Source organism: Typopeltis vanoorti, chromosome 9, assembly GCF_054136105.1.
Source record: "Typopeltis vanoorti isolate ZY-2024b chromosome 9, IOZ_Tvanoo_1.0, whole genome shotgun sequence".
Lineage (NCBI taxonomy): Eukaryota > Metazoa > Arthropoda > Arachnida > Uropygi > Thelyphonidae > Typopeltis > Typopeltis vanoorti.
This window is the reverse complement of record NC_143557.1, coordinates 94654906-94681444: the sequence shown is the minus strand read 5'-3', so window position 1 is coordinate 94681444 and position 26539 is coordinate 94654906. Positions and strand designations below refer to the sequence as shown.

Genomic DNA, 26539 nt, shown 5'->3' with positions numbered 1-26539 from the left:
CTCTCATCTGTAAAGAGAGCATTAGCCTGTTGATGTCTTGTCCAATTTTATGGATACATAAAATTGGACAAGACGCCGAAAATGATGCACTGTGGATAAATGCAACTACAGGCCTTCGGATGTGTAGGACAATTTGTCGCAGGTCTTGCCATAGTTTAACGAGATATCCTCGTACCTGTGCTTGAATGAAGCAGACTTGCAAGCTGACCTGCCGTGGTTCGTCGATTACGTTTTGCTGTTATAACCAGAAATTTGTCTTCGTGGTAGAGCGAGGGTGACCTCTTAGCAAACGTCTGGAGCACGTTCCGTTGGTTTTTTATGGAAACAATGCTTTCCTAGAAACAATGCTATGTGAGATTCCAAACTCTCTGACAATATACAGTATATATAAGCGCTAAGGAGGCGGTTATATGATCGAACCTAGGACACTCCTTCCCCAGGTATATGGTTGCGAAGATCATAGCCACCTAGGCTAACAGCGCCGATCCAAAAAAGTATATCACATTCAAATATGTTAGATAGTGCAGTTAGAGATACAGCAATGAAACTCTTGATTTTTTTCTTTAATTGTTATAAAACAATAATATTATTCATCTCCCCATACACATACACACTTCCTTTCACATAATTTTGTAAGATTCTCGAACAACCTGGATTTTCAGGAGGAAAAAAAATACTCCCCTAGGAGAACGCTCACATAAATGTTTCTCATATTTTAGATGGAAAGCGAACCCGGTTATTTCCTTTCAAAGGGAATCATCACTGCTATGTGTGTTTTGGAAGAATCGATGTTTTAGCTTTGTTAACCTTCTTCCTTTTTCTTCTTCTGCATTTGTCTCTTTCTTATTATTACTGTTATTATTATGTTGTTGTTATTACTGAAGTTTCCAATATATGTAGCATACCATGATAAATATATATTCGGGCTAAAATAAATTTGAAATTAGTTGATAATACTATTCAAAATGTTTGGTAGATTTAAAATAAAATTTATAGCCACATGGTATGAAACACCTGTCTGAAATAAATTGTTTTATCTATGAAAAGAACTCCCATAATCTCAGAAAAATTATGATCCTGAAGTTCTAAACAGACGACGACCAAATACTCTGCCGTAAACTTAAAATTATCTTCATCTTGGCATGTTTAGAAGGCCTTGGAATTCACAACTGTCACTTGTAAGCCATGCAGTAAATGTCGGAAGAATTATAACCATCGTCTGTAAGAAGTGTAATAAGTACTGTTTAATGTTTTCTATGGCAAGAGTTGCCCTCATTAAATTTATTGTGTTACGTTATCTTACAAATTACTGAAATTTGAATATTAATGGTGGAGGGTCCTACTTCGTTGCTAATTTTTCTTCTCTTCGTCCTTTCATAAGCAGTAATTGAATTTTGATGATAGTGACTTTATCACAAAACAAGAGAGAAAAACTTAGAGATTATAGCAGTTGGTGATGTAGATTATTCAATCCATATTTTAATTATTATTATAATATGATTAATATAAATTGTTACTTAAAATAACCCTTTATATCTCTAAACGAGTTCTATATTCATTTCTAATTGTAAATTTTATATAATATTACCATTTCCTCACTGTAAATAAACTGATATTAAAAATTTATATAATAAAAGCTAAACTTAGTGGAAATGGAGAAGCTCCACTGTAACCAGCTGTCTTTTCAAAATAAATATTAATCTATAAATAAATTTACAGATTAATATTTATTTTGAAAAGAATTTTCAAAATAAATATTAAATATTGAATATTAATATTAAATATTAATAAATTCTTGAAGAGAACTATTATCTTTGAACTTTGAACTTCTTTGGGAGATGGACCGAGTCCTTGACTCTTTATCCCTTCATCTGATTTTGGCTTGTGTGAGAGAAGATTAATGTGGGTAATTTACCCGTTCATTGTGAGCATTGTAAGTTCTATTAGCTGTATCTTGTGGAGGATTTTGTTAGTTGTCTTGCGATGGAGGATTTTGGTTTTTTATGTTTGAATCGATCTAAGGGTTTGTAGTCCGCTGCCTGTCGAATTAGCTGATTTGGGTAATTGTCTGTGACTGCGAAGAATTTTTCTGTTAGGCCTGTCATGTAGGTCTTGATATCTGGAAGGTTAGCTTCTTGGTGTAACTGGAGGTTTCTCATGAACCAAGGGGCATTAAATGCCATTCTTAGGCATTTGTTCTGGATCGTCTCTAATCTGTTGGTGTTGCTTTGAGCTGTGTGTGCCCAGGATGGTGAGGCGTAAGTTAGCTGGTGTTTATGACTGATTTATAGAGGAGAATTTTGTTGTGTTTATTTAGGAAGCTGTTTCTATTCAAAAGTAGATATAGCTGTGCTATTGTCTGACTTGCTTTAGTGGAAATATTATTTATGTGTGTCTTGAAGTTTAGGCGTTTATCAAGATGAACTCCTAGATACTTGGTAGAGTTGTGCCAAGGGATGATTTTTCCAAACATTTGTATGCTTGTGTTCAGTTCTGCTTTACGTCTGGTGAAAAGTACTGCCGAGCTTTTTCCTGGATTGATGGCAATGCACCATTTGGTGTACCACTCCTCCAATTCATTGACTGCTCTCTGTAGCTTGTTTACGGCAAGATGTGGACGGAGTTATCTGGCTATGATAATTGTGTCGTCGGCATAGAGGGCAGTGATGGACGGGGACAACTTGGGGAGATCCGCCATGTATATGGAGAAGAGTAGGGGAGATAGCAGAGAGCCTTATGGGACTCCTGCCTTGACTCTCCTTTCTGTGGATCTGATTCCATTCAGTTTTATTTTTAATTTTCTGTTACTGATATAAGATTTGATAAGTAGAACTAGTTGTATTGGGATTCCTACTTGATGTAGCTTAAAAATTAGACCATGGTGCCAAATTCTGTCAAATGCTTGTGTTATGTCCAGGAAGACTGCACCAGAATGTTGGCGCCATTCATAGCCTTGGGTAAGGTATTCGATGATTCTGTAAATTTGGAGAGTTGTAGAATGCTGTTTTCTGAATCCGAATTGTTCTTCTTGTATGACGTGGTTGTTATCTGTTGCCTCTTCGATTCGTGTTAGTATAGCGCATTCGGCTATTTTGCCTACAGATGATAAAAGGCTGATGGGCCGATAGTTCTGTGGAAATTGTGTATTTTTTCCAGGTTTCGGAATTATGAAGACATCCGCAAGCTTCCATCGCTCTGGAAAATTATTTAGCCGAAAGATGGCATTAGTGATGGCTATCACAAGAATTGTCGCTAAAATTAATTGATCTTATACAACTTAATTTCAGTTATCTCGCGGTGTCAAGGCTACTTCATAAGTATTTCTATTCCCTCTTTAATATTTGTCATCAGTATTTCTGGATTACCATGTACATTACAGATTTGTTAGTTCTTATTCTTTGAACATTTTTTAATATTCATATAAAATGCTTTTTTATATTGGTGTATTGCAATGATTGAACTAGACTGTGAGAAAGTAATGAGGCTAAGAGTCAGAGGGCTGCGGTGGCAGAATGTGAGCTAAAGCTCAGAGGACACGTCGCAGAAAGTGGCGAAAATAATTCATGACGATTACTTGATTTTTGAAGACACACTGACAAGCATAGAAGATAAGAAGGAAGTTATACCTCTTTATAAAGATTTGATACGATGCCGATGCCATCTGGGCATGATCTAGTTACCTGGGTTCTTGGGATAAAGCATAGGTCAAAAAGATCCAGCAGCGAGTGACTAAGATGGAATTGCTCCTTATGAGGGCAGATTGAAGATTCTTGAGTTACAAAATGGTCGATAGTTGGAAAGGGGAGGGGAATATGATAGAGACATACAAGTTACTTAAAGGGTTTACAGAACCGATAAGAAAAATTTCAGTACTAGTGTGGGTAGAACTAAGGGTCATCCCTTGACATTAAGTAACAGTGCAGTTAGAAAGAACATGAGAACTCGATTTTTCGCTTGAAGAGCAGTGAATAATTGGATGGGTTTTCGGAGTCAATTCTAAATGCCAATGTGTGTGAATGAGTTCAAAGAAAAGTATAGCAGTGCTTGGTGAAATGTTGGTGGATCGCTCGTGAGAAGTCTTGGCTTTTCGTTTTAAACTGCATTACTTCCAGTTTTATTTTATTTTATTTATTTTTGGTCCTTATAATCTTCAGTAATAAAGAAAAATAATAGAAGTGCCAAATTTTCTATTTTCGTACTGAAAAGGTTGGAGGCCATCCTCGATTCCGAGAATATACAGTCATATTTTTTATCAGTATTCTTTCCCAAATAAATATTAATGTATAAATTTAACTTATTTGATGCACTATCCTTTGGGGGATTGGTTACACTTGGACTACTGCACTTCCGCTATGATTAGATTTTGTTATATAGATTGACATCGACTAAGTTTCAGCTCTTAAAATCTCAACTGTCTTGAATTTTTAGTAGAAAAGGCTTCAGATGTTAATTTACAGAAAATGGATAGCAACAGCTGAAAGATGGAATTCATTTCGTGACTATAATATGGGAATTTGCCAAGTTTATTTTGTCGTTGTTAAAATTCTTGGCAATGATCTTTACGGTCGGCTTCTTATCATGTTCCTTTCGAAGAAGACGCTACTATTGCAACTTTGGTCGTCTGACGATGTTAACCGGTGTTGATCCTAATTCAGCACAATTGCTACACCAGAGGTTTCCTTAAAATTTAAATTTAAATTAGATTTTGATTTGTTTATGTTTTTATCAATACATTTCTCTAACCTACTAAAGCAAAAATATGCTTCACGATAAAAAAAAAAGTATAATTCCTATTGTGTGCATTTTATAAATGTACATATATGTTTAATGTCACGAAATACACTTAGTTTAGTGGTATATTGAGAAAATTTAATGCTCATAAATTGTCAGAGTTACTCATTTATGTACGTGTAATTCTGAATTTAGTCTATTTTTACTGTTAATTGCGAGCACTCGATTCTATAATAATCAGTATTTTTCACTGAATATATCATAATATACATAAAATCCTCTGCAAAGATATGCTAATATTAATCATATATATTATTTAAATTAAGGGGATATTAAATCCCACATTATTTCAAAGCCGAATAAGAAACTCAAAAAAAATCGGAATCAAAGAGTTTCATGCCTAATATAGTAAACTATAAAAATTTCGGCGGATTGTAGCGTAAGTTGAAGCACATAGTTCAACACTAGGGCAACTCGTTGCAAAGGTGTTTAAAGTTCTGATCACTATTCCTAGTATTACCCATAATGTAAAAGACATCTCCTAGGAGATGTGTTTTACATCCCCTTAATTTAAATTAAAATTTAATATCCCCTTAATTTAAATAATGTTACATCGCCGAAGTAAAGGCTATTGGCTCTTTTATTTAAGTAATCATATATAAATCATCGTTTTTAATATATATATTTCTTTTTTTCTAACGAAAAAAACACACAAAATAACCGTTTTATTAAGAAAAACTTATCATGTTCCAAACTCCAAACGATCTCTTCGGATAAATAAACTTGAAAATTACACTGGTAGTATAGCCCTTTGAGAAACCTATCCTATTTTTATAACCTGGAATTACATGTCAGACGAACATTTTTTTTTCCCATTTCGTGCTTTTCTGCTGTTTGTGAAGCCCGTAACTGTTCTGTTAATCTATGTTTGTTATTTGGTGGGCATTCTATCGACTCTTAACAGAGATCCAAGTGAACTTTAAATGTCGGATTTGCGTGCCTTCGAATTAACCCTCGTGGCTTGGCATTCTGCTGGTAATATGAGGTCACGATCAATAGAGTGCAAGGTTACAAAAAAAGGTGTGTTTTTGATTTATTGATATATTCGTTTTGTCAAATGGACAAAGAAATAATTTAGCAATTATTAGACATATTTTATCTGTGATTTATGATCACTAAAAGAAATCGAACTGATTGAATAAGATCTTAAAGATAATGATATGCTGAGACACTCCAAAAAGAAAGAAATCTGTTTGTTTGTATGAATATTTTCTGATTTCATTTCGAATTTCAGAATACACACACACACACACACACACACACAGAGAGAGAGAGAGAGAGAGACAGAGAGAGAGAGAGAGAGAGAGAGAGGATGGTGCAGTTTGAGATTGAGATGTTTATTTCTTAATTTATCTTTAATGGCCAATAAATAATAAATAAAAAGTTATTATTATTATTATTCCCTGACAGAGGCCCACACTAACCATTAACCACACTAACAATGCACTCCCAAATGTTATAAGGCCTAATGTGTTAAGTTTGTAAACTGAGTGTGTGTTCTCCGCCCGGTTTCAAGAGGGAACGAAAAAAAAAAAAAAAACACGCAACTCACCTGCAGGAAGTGCTTATAAATATTTCTCAAGTTCTATACGGAATTCGAACCCAGGTATTTACGGCTTACGATGTCCTTGCGACAGGATGGAAGTACATATTAAGTTAAAGCTATAACTGAGATCTAAAACAGATCTTCAAAGACAGACAGGAAATCAGATTTATAATACATTACATATTACGCTAGAATGCTATTCCTATTGCATTCTCTCTCTCTCTCTCTCACTTGGTGACGGTAAAGTTCCCACACCTCAGGTCTTTATTTACCATTCCTAATGAGTGCATCGTATACGTGATTTTTATCAAAAGCTTGCAATACGAATCACATCAACTGCTTGTTTCAATTTTCTCTCAGGTTTATTCTGGGATGTAACTGGTTCTTAGTAGCTTGTTAGTTTACACTGTGATACCTAGAAGTGGTGGGCCATACCTTACTTTTCTTATATGAAAGGGGGGTCTAGAAAGTTCTGATAAACACCTAGAACAAAAATGTTTTTTTCAGAAAATATCTTTTCTTTTATGTGATTAGGATATATAAGCGGACAGGAAATTAATTAATTTTTGTTCTAGGTGTTTATCAGAACTTTCCAGATCCCCCTTCCCTCCCTCGTATGTTCTACATCTAAAGAACTTAGATATTCAACATCTTTAATGTTTTTTACTCACATTAAAGAGTAAAGATTATCTGTATGCAGATAACACCTGGTTTGAATTTGAGAGATATTTTTCTGCCTCCTTTCCCTAATGGGAAAGTGAGATAAAAAAACAATAATAGAAAAAAAAGCAAGGAGAATTGAAAATTGAAGGAATTTTTCTAAAGATAGTCGTAATTAACTGACTAAAACTCTCGGAGGACTAAATCATGCTCCAATCACCAATAGACAAAAACTATAAATTTGGTCCTTTGTTTGTTGTTTTTTGTGAGGGAATTAGGATGAACAGCGGAAAGTCAACTAGGCACAACCTCAAACTGAACATAACTGACTATAGGCATCAGCGAAGCATCACATCAATGGAAAAGAAGTGAAGCTAGAAGAGGAATCATAGAAATACCAGGTCGACCTAATTAGTATTAATGAGACTAAGAAGACAAAATCAGGCAAGACTAAATCTTGCCTGATATAGTAATAAGTATAAGATGAGTTATTACATGCAAGGCAATAGCAATCAGGAAGCACAGATATAATCTTTAATAAAAATGAAAATGAACCGGAGGCAATTTCCAGTAGAGCGATGTGGACAAATTTCCAATGGAAAATAACGAGGCTTTGAGAAATGAACATCAATATACAGTAAGCATTATGGCACAATAAGGATGCCATTAATAATAAGGACAGAAATAAGGAAAAATGTCGTGGAAGACATAAACAGTAAGAAATGATCTTATCTATGGAAATGGATAATAGAATAAGCAGTGATGATATGGTATGGTGGGGGATCCAGTGAAATAAATTTTTATGAAATACAAGAGAAATTAGTCAAAACATCAAACTAGCAATATAAGACATAATATTTTAATTATAAAGATTCATCCAGAGATTCTCACACTTTCAACGATCTTTGAAAAAAAAAATATATATAATGTATTTTTTTCCTTCTACCGAAAATATACGTGGTGGATTCAAGAATTTTCATTTTTTTCCCTTTCAGTGCTATCATGACAATGGCGCAATATTTCAGATCTCTCTCTCTCTCTCTCTCTCTCTAATTTGTCTTGTTTCTAAATCATCTCTCACATTCACTCACTCGAATTTGTCTTGTTTCTAAATCATCTGGCGAATACGTTTCAATTTTAGTATGTAATAATAAATGTCATCTGCGCCATCAAAAATTCAATACAATTAATTTTAAATTATTTCTCTTATCCTATCAATAATTTTCTTCCAATCAGATTAATACGGAACAACTTGCAGCTATAACATGTAGTTTAATGGTAAGTCACTTCAATTGTAAACTTTGCTTGCGCTTCAAAAAGTATAAAGAAGAGTATAATTTCTTGACGAGTATATTTTACTTTCAAAAAAAAAAGAGTAAAAAAATTGCTAAAACTTTTATTTTTAGAGAATTTTAAAAATATACTAATATACAATGTTACTCTTTGTATATTGAAGTATGAATTCTGCAATTCAGTACTCGTGGTTTGATGATGACGCTATCACGATTGTATCATAGTTGATGATGATATGAAGCTTATTTTTCCTCACTGGACGATGTACCACTATCATTTTTCCATACCACTATAAGAAACAGGGAAGTCTTGGGATTCCCTCGTTGCGATGGTCAGTAGCTAGATCTATCCAGATTATAGAAATATTCTATGTCCACTTCAGAAGTATGCCTGGCTGCCTGTAGGACTTCATGTATGGATTATCGACTTCCCTCTGGATTGATGCTTGATGAAAGGACAACAGTTACGACTCCCTTGTCTGAACAAAGGAGATGGGCTTTAATGTTGCACAATTCAGTCGATGGAGTTGCATTACAAAAATCCAAGCACGTTCCCTCCAGTATCAATGGATCAAGGAATGAACTCTCTTTCTGCCTAGTTTCGAATATAAAAATTTAATTGGGTCAAGAATCAATGCTCTGCCGACTCTAGCTACTATAACTCGGGGAATAAGTGACAAGAACTGCAGAGCAGGCTGTCAGAGTATAGAAACGTTGGCTAATGTTGCTCAGTTTTGTCATCACACACACACACACACACACACACACACACACACACACATGGAGTACGTGTCAGAAGATACAATGCAGTAGTGGGGGGTTACAGAGTATAGAATGAAAAACAGAGGTTGGATAACAGCAGCAGTAGAATCCCACTATAAAACTAATTGGATTAAGGAAGCCTGACTATGTAAAGCGAGGAGCCGAATTTAGTCGTTTTTGGCGTACAAGTTTGGTGCTGGATGACCATTCACTACCCTCCATCACGAGAAAGTTGCCTACTATGATGAAAACCAAGACTTGGTATGGCTACTTCAGGAAGAACATATATCGTACCAAAGTTGCGTTTGCAACAGTATATTTGAAAGGTGTATGGTGTCAGCAGAGGTACATGAACTTACTAAGCTTTGAACTTTCTCGGACTGATTTTAAGATACTCTCTTTGCTTGTCTTGCAGGGCATGCTGGTGGCATGTAGGACTTACCAGAGAATAAGTTATCGAATCCCCAGGTCTTGAGTTGGTAGCACAGGATATTGTTGGATCTAGGCCTCTTCTGGTTCTATATGTTGGTATATACTCGTATTGCTTTTGAAGAAAATAAAATCAACTAACATATTCTGAGGATCTTTGGATTTATGCATGCATATTCTGAACCTTATCGTTCAATAGTAGTGACGATGATGATGAAACCTTGGGATTTTGATGTTGTAGTATGAAATCTTTGAAAATTCAGGAGCTCAATTTTTATTCAGATATATTTACGAGTAAATAAGTGATAATTATGTAATTATTATTATCATTATACGGGCATCACCATAGAGCTAGAAGTAATATTTAAGTAAAAAATAAAATGGTGAACACATAGGTATACAAAAATATTAACATGGATTTATTAAAGGACTTCATCTTGTTTACCGATAAATCACTACAAAATAAACACTTTATTAAGCAATTTGAGGACTTATATGCTATCAAAATCAAAATAAAAAACACATTATTTGAAAACCCATTACTGCTGAGGTAGACAAAATGTGCAAGTTGAAGTCACACCGCAGTGCTGACTTAGGCCTAACAAATGCATGAAAGTCGACTGGATGATAGTTTTATGTTATATTTAATATGTCTTTTTTTTTTTTATCAGCAGCCTTCTGTAAGCAGTTTTTTTACTCATCACTTTTACAACATCTTGATATCCTGTAACGATGAATCATGCACGTTGGTAACCAGAAATGAAAAAGTGAGTCAGCGCAAAACAAGCACGATGATTTATTGTTAATAGGTGGCGCTTTTGCACTACATATCCAAAACATTTCACCTTGACGCACTTTATGCTAATTTGACACTAACTGGTCTTCATAAAAACAGCAGGAAAAAAAATAACTTCTTCAGTGTCTTGAATTACGTATTTCCAATGATGATATAACTTACACTATGAAATCAAATATAAATATAATCTTTGAATGGTGATTATAATATTGTTCAGCAATATACGGCATGATGCCATTCTTTGGTTAAGCTGACTTGGATAACGTTCCAGAGTATAAGTTGAGTCGCTGACTCTGCAAAAGAACAGGAGAAACAAAATATTAAATAAAATAAAACAAACAAACTGACAGAAAATGCTGTGGTGTGAAGAACTTAAAACATTTAATGAAGAAATCTAATTCAGCTAGAAGACCAAGTTTATAACAATATACTTACAGCGATAAGTAAAAATCACAACAGTATTTCATTTTTAAACTACGTGTACTCTCTATTTTTTCCTATACAAAAGAAAAATTAACTAGTAAAATACAATACCTCGATCAATATCCCAATGCAGTATTTTTCCAACTGTTGCATGGCGGTATTGCTGTGACCTGCACCGTGAAATGATATTGTGGCGTCTCTTCCTGCATTCTCCAGAATTATATCTCGGCCACCAGGGTGCTTGTAAGAAAAAAATAATAATAACACATAAATCATACAACATAAAATCGAGTCATTTATCATTTCCTCGGTTATATGTTGTTCAACATATCACTGGTATTATGTTTTACTACAAAGATATCAACAATTGTTGATCAATATTGAAAAATAAAAATCTAGATAGGTGAGTAAATAAAATAATAATGTAATCATAGTTGTGCTGTTTGCTATCGTACTGAATTTGGTTATTCTTACTCAAAGTTTAATGAATTCAATGAAAGTTTATTAAACACAAAGAATAATTACAAACTGGAACTATAAAAGGCAGAAGATAATCATAGCTCATAAAGCGAATGGTTTTTCGATTTTTCGAAAATCAAAAATATCTCTAGACAAAAGTTCTTTTTTTTTTCTCAGCCTTTTACAACCTAAGAACTGAACAAGATGATTTTCTTTAAAAATAGAAAAGTAGCATTATATTATGCATATATTATACTATCCTGAATTTTTGAAAAAAAAAAGTAAAAAATTTTTTTGAATTTCTTTTAATTTGAAAAAAAGAAAACCAAAGTCCACGAAATATATCCAAATAGGCATTTGGCATCCGGATACCTTTAAATACATTTGCAATAGTTATACATGCTATTATTGTATATGAGAGCCTCCTCCTAGTTGATTGTGTCTACATTATGTGATCCCTTTATTAAGTAATAATGGTTAGCATTCCCGCTTTCCAAACAGGCTGCGAGTTCGAATCCCACCGTGGGGAATGGATGTTTTTGATTGTCTTTAGGTGGGAGATGAATTTCATTGTCCAGTTTCAGATCATCACCATGTTTGTTAAAGACCTGAAGAGTTCTGTGTTCGATCTCTAGATCAGGGTTTCTGGATTATCTTCTTCTTCTTCCTTTTTACGTATTAGGCATAGTGGCCTGTTACGGAGTCTCCTTAGCCCTTACAAACCATATCCGTCTCCAGGATAAGGTGGTTAGTCCGATGTCTCCGGTGTGTGTAGATGAGTGTGTTCACAGGGCAGATTTGTCAGTTCTGGGGGACGAAAAACCTGAGTTTCTTGGTGAAAAACCCTCTACCACGGTATCAGACCGGCTAACTCACCTTTCGTCGAAAGAGACGAAATTTCCTCAATGTTACTGACGGGAATCGAACCCAGGTCTTTCCGACAAAGATCTATACCGACTGAGCTACGGAGGCTTTCTGGATTATATAAAAAATGTAAACGATCGCTTGGAAAGTTAGCATGCCTGCATTCATGACACTCCGCAATAATACTTTGATAATACATTGAAGATTCTGCAATGGGTTTAAGTATCCCAAGTAAAGAAAAAAAAAACTGCATTGCGCCAAGCAACGACTGGAAGTTATGTCAACGTTGATCAGCTGACCCTATCAGCAAGGGTTCTGCTCAAAGGCGATTTTCCAATCTTGTAGAATTTTCTCGACAGGTGAATACATTGGTCACCAGGAAGTATTTTCTGATAGAGGAATCCAGAATTGACATTCACTATACAGCACTATAGTGTATGTTGTAATTAATTATTATATGTAAATTACACCATTCTCTATTTACTACGTAATTCAAATAACAGAATAGCATAGACATTCTTGTAATATGCCAGAAACTGAACCTAATGTAGTCAAATAAAAATAGTCTCATAAAATCAAATAATAAAAATTATAAATCATAAATAATTTTATTATTATTAAAATAAAATAATGAATAACAAAATAAAAATCAAAATAAAATATTTAGAAATTAGGAGCTAGCGTCTCTGCTTTCCAACCTATAGGTTATAAGTTCGACTCTCGTCGTGACATGGATGTCTGCGATTGCCTTCAAGTAGGAGATGATTTTCATCTCCCAGTGAAACTTATACGTTTTTAATGTAGTCTCAAGTCAAAAGATTATGACACCGTTCTAATAGTTTGTAGGTACCTTGTTCTCTTGCTGCCATTGGCATGACCTCTGTTAAGACCTTTGAACGTTGTAGGCAGTAGCCTACAACGTTCATAAATTAGTAGTTCTCGGATTGGAGGATTCAATCTCTAAATTTCTCGATCCACGTAATTTCAGAACGTTTTTATAGCATTCAAATTCGGCAGTGGTGGTAACACCTGAAAGTCGCTGTCGCATTTTGCGAATCACTGCGAATGAATGATACCAGCAGTGTAGCACAGGAATTGTCCTACTGTCATTAGTGAAGAGAGTTACCATGAAGGGATTTACCGCATCAACCACAATAGATAGGCACTTTATAACACTCATAGTACGTTCTATCTAAGGGTATCAGGGCTCCAAGAAATTCCCAGGAAAACATCCCCATACCATCATGCTCCAGCAACTAAGCTGTTTCTGCTGGAACATGACAACGGGGCGATTTCTCTCCCCAGGTTTCACCTAAACCCTCATTTACATTGCATAGCTGGAAACGAAATTCTTTCAAAAATGCGACTCTTTTCCAGTCTTCAATGCAAACTTCGATGCAAACTGTAGACGTATTCGTAAATGATTAGAGGTAAGCAAGGATGTCTTGTCTGGACAACTACTTCGGAGGCTCATGCGGAACAGAGTTTAGTGGATTGTGGTCTGTTAAATACCGTCATTCGTTCTCTGGCTCAGTTCCATGGTCACCTGATCCACTGTTTTGCTTATGTGGATTTGGACAGAGGGACAACCTGCGTTCACCACAAGCATTGATGACGCCCACTATTGGCCTTGCGATTGCTGTTTTGACTAGTATCCTTCCACTCTTGGAACAGATAAACTACAGCGCGAATAGCCTGCACTGCTGTCCGTTTCCTGGATACGTCACACTTCAACTCTATAATCATGTATTTTTTTAGTTCGTCAGATCGCATCCCTTGTCCATGTTAACTATCAACTTCGAACTAACAGTACGGCGCACACCTCTAGTACCATGTACAGCAGTGTTTCTCAACGTGGGGCGTACGTCCCACAGGGGGACAATTTGAATATCATGGGGGGAAATTAGAAATGTACATGTACATATTTATGCATATTTATATTATACTTTTTCAGAACTTGACTGACTATTATGCTAGTGGGGGGGGACATCAAAATCTTTGAGACGTTGAGGTGGGGCATGATCCAAAAAATGTTAAGAAACACTGATGTACAGTATACTGTCCTTCGCCTTCCTACGAGCTATGTCACTCCGACGTCGGTGCCAAGTGGATAAAACTATGTAGTTCGAAACTTGCTGTGGTATTAAATCATTATAATCGCCGAATTCTGATCGCCAAGGTCTTATTGAAGACCTTAACGACAAAACAAATTTGCTTTCCTAGAAAAATTCAGGCTTATGTAAAATGCATAAAATGCATAATACTAATGTATTATGTCTGCATTTTATTGCCAGACTGTGTATCTTACGAAATGAAAACCCAATCACCTCACCATGAGATCTTCTGATCCACCTTCACTTTTAAAGGCTCCTTATTTGCCAAAGGATGCAAAATATGATAAAAATACTGCACGATATAAATAATTTAGGCTTTAGGGGATTACACCACTATCTTAATCGAAATTAGCGGATCATCATTTCACATAAACCAATCCTATGATTTCTATCTTAAAAATGAGATGCTTGTACTAAGCGGGCGGATTTCTCTGACACAAATTGTTACAGTTTGCATCACGTGGTCAACTGTGCAATATTGAGACAAACAATACTGAACGAAAATATAAGGGTTAATTTACTCTAATTACCTATGGTATTGGAATAATGTAGACTTTTTTTGACATTAACTCGCTCATTCATAAGAAATTTAGCACGCACATAAGGCATCTGATTTGTACATGTGATGTACTAAGAGATTTACTGGATACAACTCTGATTGTGGGAACATTACTATGAACTCTCTACGACAGCATATTGGTATGTAACACTTCATATGAAAGGAATTGAACAATTAAAATTTATCTATAGAAATATAGGAAAACATGCGCAAAGAACTTCACATTAAAGATTTATGATTTAAGATTTTCAAACTACACCTCAAGTTCAAAACTCGTTCGGATAGAACACAACTTTTGTAAAATGAAATTTAAGATAATGCGTTAATGTAATTCAACGTATTAATGTGAAGTGTGTCTTATGAATGCTTCTGTGAATATTTACAACGAACTACTCTCTGAAATTTACCCACCTCTCTTAAGAAACTTGTGACATTGTACACCCGATTGCAGACAACAATCCAACAGTCACTGGATTCAAAGTGTTCGGCAACTTCCTCTAAGGAGTATTCTGATAAGCTGGTAGAAGGACTTTCATGACTCGTAGAGTAAGATCCGGAATTAGGTGTGTCTACAGGTTTGCTGCTCCACTCATTACGTTCTGTTAAGGAAATTAAAGTATTCAGGGATTCTCTCATCTTGTTACCTAAGAAATTGCAGAAGGGAAAAAAAGAAGGATAAATTGGCGTTACTAAACATGCATAAATATTACTTCATTTTCATAAACCTTATCATTCTTTTAATGTATCCAATTTTTGTTTTTATTTCCTTATTTTATTTTTTAAAAACTAAAAGAAAAGTTATTTTGTTGCTTGTGGTACATGTTTATCACAAGCGGATAGGTAAGTGGTTTTAGCTCATTCATCTACCCGAGAAGTCCCGCTTCTTCTTCGGCTTCCTTCTAACTAGAAGGATTGATACATTCTAAATTTAGATTTGTCTTTGTGTTCCCGCCTCGACCACCCTGTGAATTATTATCTTTCTATATTAAAATTTCAAACGTCTTCCATATCTTATTTATTACGTCTTTCTAATTTAAGTCTCAGCTTGCTAAATAAGTGTTGACAAGACCTAAATGTTTAATCATGTTTGCCTATTTTTTTGAAATTAAAACATTAAAAATATTTCTCGAATGGCTTGTCTGGCTTTGGAGAAAGACTAATGCAAAAAAAAAAAAAAAAGACAGGAACAGGAAGTAGCATAGTTAGGGCGCCCTTTGCAAATTCGTAGCTACGAGCCTTTTTTTTCAATGTGAACTATTTCGATAATTGGTAAAAGATCTTGCCACTGGGGCCTTAGCAACTGCTCCAATGCTATAGCGTTTTTACATTACCGAGAACAAGTTCTCTATAAAGAGGCACATCGTGGATTTGTAAAGGAGAGGGCTTGCTTTTGTAATTGTTATATTTATTAACGTAACAACTGCACTGGACGAAGGAAGTGCGTATACTGAGATATTTTTAGATTTTGAGAAGGGAAGGTATTTGGCAGACTTCACCATGATGAGTTGCCATATAAATGAAACAAAATAGGGAAAGATTAGGAATTCGTGGTGTGGATAGGAGATTAGCTGGCCGATAAGGAACTGTGTCTCTATCAAGTAGGTTAAAGCAAGAACTTCCGGAAGATGTTTGGAGAACTGTTGTTTACTTTATATATTAATAATTTTGCAAATAATTTGAGGCGAAATACTCATTTATTTGGAAGGATTCCGGTGGGAATTTTTTATAAAATCATTCCAATGTTGTGCTCCCAAAGAAGTGTTTCAATGAACTTGATTGGGCATAAAAGATGAAATAAAGTAAAACAAGATCTTAATATATCGTCTAATATATTAAGTTTCACAGATCCTTTTTCTTTAAAATTGTAAAAAGAAGTGACATGAAATGCTAATTGAATGCATTTCCCAGCCACCCAATAAAGCAATCTAGAAACATTTGAATATACACGAGTGCATTATCAAAAGAACATTTTAAATTCCAGATGTTAAGCAGTGATTTATTATCATACTAACTTGTTTTGGGAAATCGCAATAACCAGCTCCCTCTATATATTAACAATTAGTATAAATTAAATATACAGTATACAGAAACAAACTGAATAGTGAGCAACCTAACATAATGCCAAAATTTACCAAAATTATCCCCGATATCAGATTATGACTTTTTTATATTCAATAATTAAAAAAAGGAACTAGAATATGGTCTATTTTATTTCGGTTCATCTCTTCTTTCCTCAATATCGCTTTTTTGTGCCTTAAAAACAGTGACAACAACAACAAACAACAACAACAATTTAGCTAAGTAGTTGAGAAATTACACTGTAGTACAATAGTTTGATCAAAAATGTTTAAAAGCTTTAAAATAGCAAAGAAATAAATATAAGGATCCTATATAAAGGACTTCAAAAAGAGATCTGAAAGATATGAGAGAATTTTAAAAATGATAAAAAACAAAGGTTAAACTCACTTTTGTGACTACGTAATTTTTTGACAGGAGAAAAAATGCTAATTATGCAACCCTTCGAAATTTTTTGCACCTACGGAGAAATACTTATTAGTTGAAATACTAATTATGCTTTCATTTTTATTTAGAGATCCTTTCTTCAAAAACAATACATTAATAATTATTAATATATTAATTTAAAATAATGATAAAATTTATTTATATTTATTTTTACTATACTTTTTGTATAAATATTGCATCCCTAACTTAGTATCTCTGGGAGCAGGTTACGTGACAGCATTTAATTTTTAATAATTAAAAAGAATCAGATTGTTGTCTATATAAATAAATATTTCACGTTAAAATTATGTAACAAGATATTTTAATAATATTATTACAGAAATTTAATATTTAATAAATATTATGATTTTCAGAATTTAAAGTATTATTTAAGCCTATTTTTGTAATTACATTTTCAAATACAGTTCTTAATAATAACGAAATTAGACAAAAACTTCTTACTTTTGTGTTATATCACGAGAGAGGAAGTATTTTTACTGATACCAGTTAGCAAGGATGTCGTTAAAATATAACACGTTGAGGAAAACCTGTACTTGTGCTTTTATACTTCAAGGAGCCTCTAAAATGAAACAAGAAACCTGGGTTGCCATCCTAATAATTACGCTTCGCTGGTATGAGATGAGTGCATTAAATTGTCATGGCAGGAATCGGCAAACCTGCTGATTATTTTTATGCCCACAGGTTGTAATATAAAACACTTTTTTTAAAAGGAAGCAACAGACAAAAAAATATACAGCATTTTTTTACTTGATTGAAAAAAAAATTTTTTTTATCATTAATAAATTCATTTTTGGAACTTAAAATGTTGCATTTGTAGTAAATAATGATTTACACCTTAAAATCGACAATTCAAGACAATATAAAAATGCCTACTTAAAAAAAAAAAAGGACTGGCTTAAAGAGGCGAAGCAAGAATGCTTTCATCTTCCCCGTTATCTGTAGAGGACAGCGTAGGGATAAGGTGTTATTGAGCTATTAAAGCTCTGATCATGGCAGGAGGGTAACAGCAATAGCCGAGCCTCAGTTAGAACTTCACTCGCTGCAGCATTGCCATCCATTACCCCCACGCCTACTTTTAGAATTACGAAGTTGACTTAAAAGTAAATTCATTTCAAACTAAAAATGGTATTTTTGTCGAGAGTAAACTAGTTCTTATGTTATTTATTATAAATTAAAATTAAACAGTTTATCATTTATAAGAATTTATACAATACTTTTTACTTTAAAATTTATATTAATAGTTTTGAAATATTTTCGTCTGTATATCGTTTGGCAGTTATTATAGCTCACACTCATTGGCGGACGGTAATTTACTTTTTTGTGTAGCAGCTCCAGTATAAATTAGACAACGTAATTAAGAACGACACCTTGGCTTACATACACAACCACACGAGACTTGAGCGAATAGTCTGCTAGAAAAATAATACATGCCTTATTATGCTCAATGTCCCCCCCCCCCTCACACACACACACCGGTTTACTTTCAACGCTGCCAAGTGCATACAGACTAATAATGAAGTTTTAATCGTTATCTGATTAACTTAACAGTTTAAGTTCTTCATTTACCCTTCTAGGAACTCGCTTAAAAAAGTAGTGCCTACAAAAAAAAAAAAAAACCTGTCGTTTTCTTTTTGTCCACGTTGGTTGTTCGTGATAAGCATACGTTATTTCGTCTACTATGTGTGTCACTAACTTGGAAAGTTTCCTTTTCGATCGCCTTTGTTTCCATGGTATGCAGCATCGGAGCTGCCTTAGTTGGCCGCAGCACAAAATCGGAAGTCTGGTCTCCTCACGTTTCCGCTTTATTCGCAGCAATGTTTTTTCCATGCTTGCCCTTTCACAATTAAATACAAAGCAAATATTTCTTATAGACAGTAAATGCTCGATAAAATCATTCCTCACCACTGTCTATGGTTTTTAATCGTTCATATTATTTTTTATTAATCAAAATTATAATTAAAAGCTTCCGACTGCAATTTTTGCGCTTAAATAGATTTATATACAAATAATAAAACAAATTTTGAATCGATTTCTAAACAAAAACATTGTAATCAGAATACGAAACCATGGCGAAGACTGCCGATTTATGTTTAACCCTCGCTATCGCTAGTACATAAAATATTAATACACACGGTATTAATACGTAGCCCGATATTTTTTATAGTGTATATTGATTATTTTTTTAAATAGAGTTTAGTGATTCTTTTCATATTCTTTAAGTTTCAGATATGTGTTGTGCATTTGGAAGAAAAATCCAGTTAATATTTATACTTATATCTCTGGCAGCAACCAAATTGTTTAATAATAATATTCTCATCACGTATTAGGCCTATCACGAGCAGGTAACTTGTCTTTATAGAAACCTAATTATGCCTGGGCAGTTAATTCTATCTACATGGCATCGTCGATATCGACTGCGTTACGGAGGCTCTAATAATAATAATAATTATTATTATTATTCAAATAATAATAATAATAATAATAATAATAATAAATATTTAAAAAATAACCAAAATAAAAATAATAATTAAATAATATAAATAATATTTATATTATTTATAGTTGCATATCCTTTATTTTCTTTCGTGATTTATGTTTTAGGAAACGTGATATTATTCTCTTTTTTTAGAGTGACAACACACATTTTATTGTGGCACGGGTCAAAGTTGTCATTACATTTTATTGGACCTTGTGCTACCACAGCCGAAAAATGAGAAACTCGCGTGTCTAATCAATGTGTTTGTTAACAAACTCATGCAGTGATAGTGACATGCAGTGAATGTTGAGTTGAATCGCTTGGCGCCTACTTTTATTTATTTACTTCGAATAAACAAGGCATCCTTTTGCTTATGGGACTTTCAGACCAAAATAAGCGGAGGTATTCAGTTGGCTTGATAGCGTATAGATACAAATTTCTGTATATTGCACGTTCGAGCGTTTGTTAAGTTGTAAAAATATATTTCGTCATCTTCGTCCAAAATAATAAGGAAATAATAAGAGTCCATTAAAGTCTTTTCAAACGTTCATATAAGCAGTAATAGATCGTTTTTAAAATCAAAATAGGACTACAATAGCAAACCAAAATCTCTTTGGTTTGCTATTGTATGACTGTTGGCCTAATTTAGTGTCTCTGTAATTTTAGTCTTCCAACCAAAGGACGTAAGTCTCGTCGTCTCTGACATGCGTCCTTACGGCTGGAAATGACGTAGTTAGAATCTATTTAATGACGTTAGAAATCTTTATACGGACCTTTTTTTTTTTTTTTTTTTTTCATTTGAAAGTGAGTTTCTCACACAGAGGTAGAAAATACACTTTCTCCGGTAAACTTACCAAGTATAAGCAAACTAACCAGAGAACACACGCAATTAAAAATGAATTTAATAAGAGGAATGTAGAGTTGGAGATCGTGAGGCGGTGTTACTTCCCACAACGAATCTTAACTTTTTTATTATTATTTGTGCTTTCCCTGCAGAAGTTGTCTTAATTTTCACATTCCTTCTTTACTATTTAAACATTTTATTTATAATTAAAGTTTTTATCATTAAATTTTAATGAAAGTTAATGCTTTTAATTATTAAATTTGTATTTAACGATTAAAATATTTATTTTTATTTAAAAATAATCTTTTGATTATTGAATGCGTAAATTACATAAAATTATTATAGCCTATGTATATATTGTTAGAAGTGCTTCCGACGAAATTCTGGTGATATTCGATAAGCTATTCTGTTGACATGCTTTTCTTTGAACTTTCTCTAGAAAAGTCCACAGTGCTTTAATTGCAAAAATGTTTTGCTCTCAGAAGCTATTTTATCTACATAAGCCCGAGATATCATTTACATATGGAGGAGTTATGGTTATGTTATGCGGTCTTTTTCTTAATTAGCCTCGGAAAAGCATTTGCTATCATTTAAGCAGAGAAATGCATAAAACCCATATTTAAATAATAAAACTAACATATTTAAATGATTTTTCCCCCATTGTAAACTCTTAATCTAATTTCTTTCTCTTTAGTTCTTTGGTTTTAAAACTAGATCAAAAATTTTATGGTCCAGTATAACATTGGAATTTTAAAAAGAATATTATATAGAAAGTTTTAAAGAGTCTGCTTTTTCAATAACTATCAACTACTTTAAAACAAATTCGTTCAATTATAGAACAAGAGGGCATAAATAAACATTTTGAGCTTTATATTCCAGCTAAAGAATTAAGTTGGCAGAGCTTTCAAATTCTATCAAGGGCTGAAGCATTAGTCATGACATTGACATTGGCCTACTATATTCGGAAATTGCACCAAGTTGTCCAATACTTGTTGACTTGAAGATTTGTTTAAAATAACAAATGAAAACTTTTTTTTTTCTAAAAATAGAAACTTTATATGGATTACATTGCCTAATTTCTTTAAAGCTACTTTGTATATTATATCTATTTCAGTAACAGCGACATAGAAAATGGTTTCTAAATTCAAGAATGAGATCGACTTTAAAAAGTTGGAATAACAAAGATATAACTTAAATTAATAGCTTTAGGATATTTGAACTCAAAACAAAAGTTATTAAACAATGCAAAATGCTGTTAAAATTATAGATTAAAATTGAAAACGTATTTTTATTTTATTTTATTTTGGTTTTTGGATCAAGATTGTTCAAACAAAATCTAGGTAGTAAATGAATGAATATCATGGCCATATGGTATCCCTCTCCTGTTCTACAAAGATCTAAAGGTGGCATGAAATACCATGTTTTTTCTTCAAAACATGGTGTTTGGCTAACCCCTTATCCACATTGCAAATATATTTTGACATTTTCAACCTTTGAGAATGGTCTCCAACAAAAATATTCAACAATTCTACAATAACTAATGAAAATATCCGTATAATTATAATTGATGAAATTGATTATTATTTAATCTTTTTTCTTATACGAGTCATTTCAGCTTTCTTGAGATAAGCTTCCATACATCTCTATCATTCATGCAGATTCATTTGTCTCGACTCAGGCGCATCTTTCACAATTTCGATCGACATTTTCAAACATATTCAACAATTCTACAATAACTAATGAAAATATCCGTATAATTATAATTGATGAAATTGATTATTATTTAATCTTTTTTCTTATACGAGTCATTTCAGCTTTCTTGAGATAAGCTTCCATACATCTCTATCATTCATGCAGATTCATTTGTCTTGACTCAGGCGCATCTTTCACAATTTCGATCGACATTTTCAAACATATTCAACAATTCTACAATAACTAATGAAAATATCCGTATAATTATAATTGATGAAATTGATTATTATTTAATCTTTTTTCTTATACGAGTCATTTCAGCTTTCTTGAGATAAGCTTCCATACATCTCTATCATTCATGCAGATTCATTTGTCTCGACTCAGGCGCATCTTTCACAATTTCGATCGACATTTTCGACCTTTCCTTCATATTGTTGCCGTGTTCTTCCATTAGGTACTGTGTCGTGTATAGCGCAGTTCAGAACTTAGGTACTGTGTCGTGTATACCTTAATAGCGCAGTTCAGAACTTCCTTAGCTCAGTCGATATAGACGTAGTCCTCTGTTTGGAAAGGTCTGGGTTCGAATCCTGTCTAGGATGCGAAGACTTTTAAGGCCTTTTCGACAGAAGGTGGGTTAGCCGGTCTCATGGGTGGAAGGTGGAAGGGAGCTGAATGTTCGTGTGGGCATCCAGGTCGTATCATGATCTGCTAATAATAATAATAATAATAATAATAATAATAATAATAGCGCAGTTGTTAGAACAAATTTTCCCTTCCGTTAGAATGACTCGAAATTCTAATCCGAGTCATTCTAACCGAAGGGAAAATTAATAAGGACTTTTCTAGTGAAGGTGATCAGTTCGATCTCACATAGAGGTGACAGGATTTTTCACCTCGAATTTCCGGAAATTCGAGTGCTTGAAGTGGGTTTTAAATTTAAGAAATTCCATGTTTGGTCTATAAAGTCAAGCTTCCGAATTATCTGACCTTTATCTTATATATCTTTATCTGGATGACCTATAGGTTAGAATCTATAGGTCATTCAGAGTACTCATGAATAATGCAAGTATACAACCATTCGTGATGAATTTAAGATTAATAGAAAACAAAAGAAAAAACTCGTCTTTCGTGGAAACACTATATATATATATATATATATATATATATATATATATATATATATATATATATATATATATATATATATATGTGTGTGTGTGTGTGTGCGCGCACGCACGCACACACACACACACACACACACACACACACACACACACAAAGCTACTTTGTTATTATTGATATTACAACTAATTTCGGGAATACCACGTTCCTAGTTCATTCTGTTTTGAGTTTTTCTTATTACTATGTCTATGATGAGTCATCCACTGGAAAAACGGTTATTGCGTGTGTTTATTATTCAATAACCAAAATATTTCTCACTTTCATATACGTATTAGTCCGAAAGGTTTGTTACGACCATTCAGCTTAGCTTTTTTTCTTCACGTAATTTTTCCTAGAACAGTATAATCGATAAATTTCCATTGACAGACATAACCGGCAATGGGAGAGGAAATTGAATTTCCAAGAGGGAAACCTTGCTCTCTTCATATGAGACTAGCTAACTCATTACTGATTGAAAAGTCGTTATAAAGGCTTCTCGTGCACAAACGGGATGTCATAATCTTTCCAGTTAAGGTGCATTCCTTTCCAGCTCGCTGGAAACACTAACTTCTTCGTCCAATGGATACCGAAGAGCGATGGGAAACAATTGTGAAGAAGGAGAAGAATGTCTTCCAGCCCTTACTTTTCCCTTACTGTACGTACAGTAAGGGAAGAGTTGATTTATTTGTTACTGATAACAAAATTGTTACTGATAACAATTGTTACTGATAACAACTGAGATACAACGGTGATATGTCAACATACACTCGGGTCTCTTTTTATGCGGATCTTTTTTATGCGGATTCGAAGTTATGTGGTATAGTACGCCCACAGATACGAGACCTTACGACACTTCTGCGCATGTCAACAGAAGGAGAATCCATTCCGATAATAAGGTGATCCAGCGTTTCCCAAACTCTTCCTACGACGGAACACTTCACAAATCCTGAAATTTTCACGAAACACCTTGGTTATTTTGTAATATATTAATTAATAATTAATTGTTAATAAATAATCAATTATTATTCATTAATAATTGATCATTAATTAATAATTAATTAAACATAAATTAAATTAATTTGTGCTGATTTTCATTGACATATCCCATTCTGATCACCAAAAATTTATAATATTATTATAAGTACTTACGAGTGAATGCAGTCTTTTTTTCCTCTTTGCTGATAGTTTTCCCCTCCCTTTGCACATCCTGGAGATTGCTTTGTAGGCTGGAGGTGGATGAATCACTATCTGTTGCGTCAAAAACACCTTCAATAAGAGATTTCTTAACACCAAAATTAAACAAAATCCCTTGTCTCTTATTCATATTAAAATTTAAATCTGTAGGCCTATTACTTTTAAAAAATCACGGCACTACGGTTTCGAAACAAGCATGTGGATAATGCCTTAAGTGACGATGATATTATTGGATATCGAATAACTTTAGATATCGTTGAAGATCCAAAAAACGATGGTGAAGCGGAAGAAAAACCTCTCCCCCTCACTGCAAATATAATTCGAGAAGGTCTTGAACTGTGCAATAAATTGGAAAATCATTTTCTTGTTAATGACACAAATAATGACATCAACAGATAGTGGATGAATCACTATCTGTTGCGTCAAAAACACCTTCAATAAGAGATTTCTTAACACCAAAAATAAACAAAATCCCTTGTCTCTTATTCATATTAAAATTTAAATCTGTAGGCGTATTACTTTTAAAAAATCACGGCACTACGGTTTCGAAACAAGCATGTGGATAATGCCTTAAGTGACGATGATATTATTGGATATCGAATAACTTTAGATATCGTTGAAGATCCAAAAAACGATGGTGAAGCGGAAGAAAAACCTCTCCCCCTCACTGCAAATATAATTCGAGAAGGTCTTGAACTGTGCAATAAATTGGAAAATCATTTTCTTGTTAATGACACAAATTCTGAACAAGCCTTTAAATTCCAACCTGAACTGAAGAACTGTATGTCTGGATATCGCAAGCTGTATAAAAAATGAGTGAAATCATCATCGTAAAGTTTAATCGCTGATTACATTGGCAGAAGAAAAAATCAGCACAGAACGAGGGTGAAGCTAATTCTGTTTGTGAAGTACCATTGCCTTTACCATACAGATCTAATGCGCTGACTATCTCTTCTGGTGATGAAAGTGATTTTGCACCAGTTCGCAAAAGTTGCCGAATATTGCCTAATAGCGCTGATGATTCTGATGAAAAAAAAAAAGTTACTTTCAATAAAATTAAACGAATAAAGCTTTACAACAAACTTAGGCATTCTTATTTTCCTGAATTTTCATAATTTTTTTTTATATGCGATTTTAGGTTTATTTTAATTCATTGTTTCAGTTTTATGCGGTTTTAGAAAATTATGGAACGTATCTCTAATTTTTCAACATGTTAGGCCTTTTTTGTGCGATTATTTATATGTGGTTTTCTGTGGAACGTATCTACCACATAAAAAGAGACCCGACTGTATATGATTTGAATCTTGCACGATTTAATCACATTAATTTTACTCGCATGAAAAAAATGTAGAAGACATTTTCATCTTAATCCTTCTTTTTCACAAATGTTCTGCATTGCTCTTCAATATCCATTGGATATATTTCTATCCAGGGAAACTAACTCGAAGAACTACATTTCTTCACCACAACGTTCTCCCTTATTCTGCACATGATATACGAAAATATCATCAAATCAGTTGCGAAGCGTTGGCACATCCTCATATAATCCATACTTCCGTATCTTCGAAAACAGGTGGTAAAAGAGATTATTTGTAATCGAACATTAATGAACAAGCTGCATATACAATTGGCACAATTGGTTTAAAGTTCAGCTTAAGGATTTCCTTCAGCAAAGTTGAAAAAATCGACAAATATATGTTGTAATCCTCAGAAAGGCTTCTATTTAACAGTTTTATTACTTTTACTTCTATTTTACTACTGCACTTATTAAATATATCCGTAGTGCAGGCGAATGATATATGATATCTTACGGTTAATAATATCTGGGGTCGAATCTCGAACCCAGAATTCAATGAGAGGAAAGCTTTTATAAGAAAATTTTGGCTATAGATGAACTAGCCAGTTTTATACGAGGTAGCAGGTTTTCCAGAAAACTCGGGTTCTTATTGTCACA

At 33.6% G+C, this 26539-nt stretch overlaps 1 protein-coding gene across 1 annotated transcript in view; it reads right to left on the bottom strand.

The window, feature by feature from the left end:
• Nucleotides 1-9876: 9876 nt before the first annotated feature.
• LOC150103264 (cytochrome b5-like) overlaps nt 9877-26539 on the bottom strand; it is a 57192-nt gene continuing 40529 nt past the window's right edge. The window contains exons 2-5 of the mRNA XM_090397854.1: nt 17162-17231; nt 15107-15339; nt 10811-10939; nt 9877-10569 (exon numbers count right to left, since the gene is read on the bottom strand). Coding sequence (XP_090253980.1) covers nt 10522-10569; nt 10811-10939; nt 15107-15331 — 402 coding nt within the window. The 5' untranslated portion in view covers nt 15332-15339; nt 17162-17231 and the 3' untranslated portion in view covers nt 9877-10521. The remainder of the gene's footprint in view (nt 10570-10810; nt 10940-15106; nt 15340-17161; nt 17232-26539) is intronic.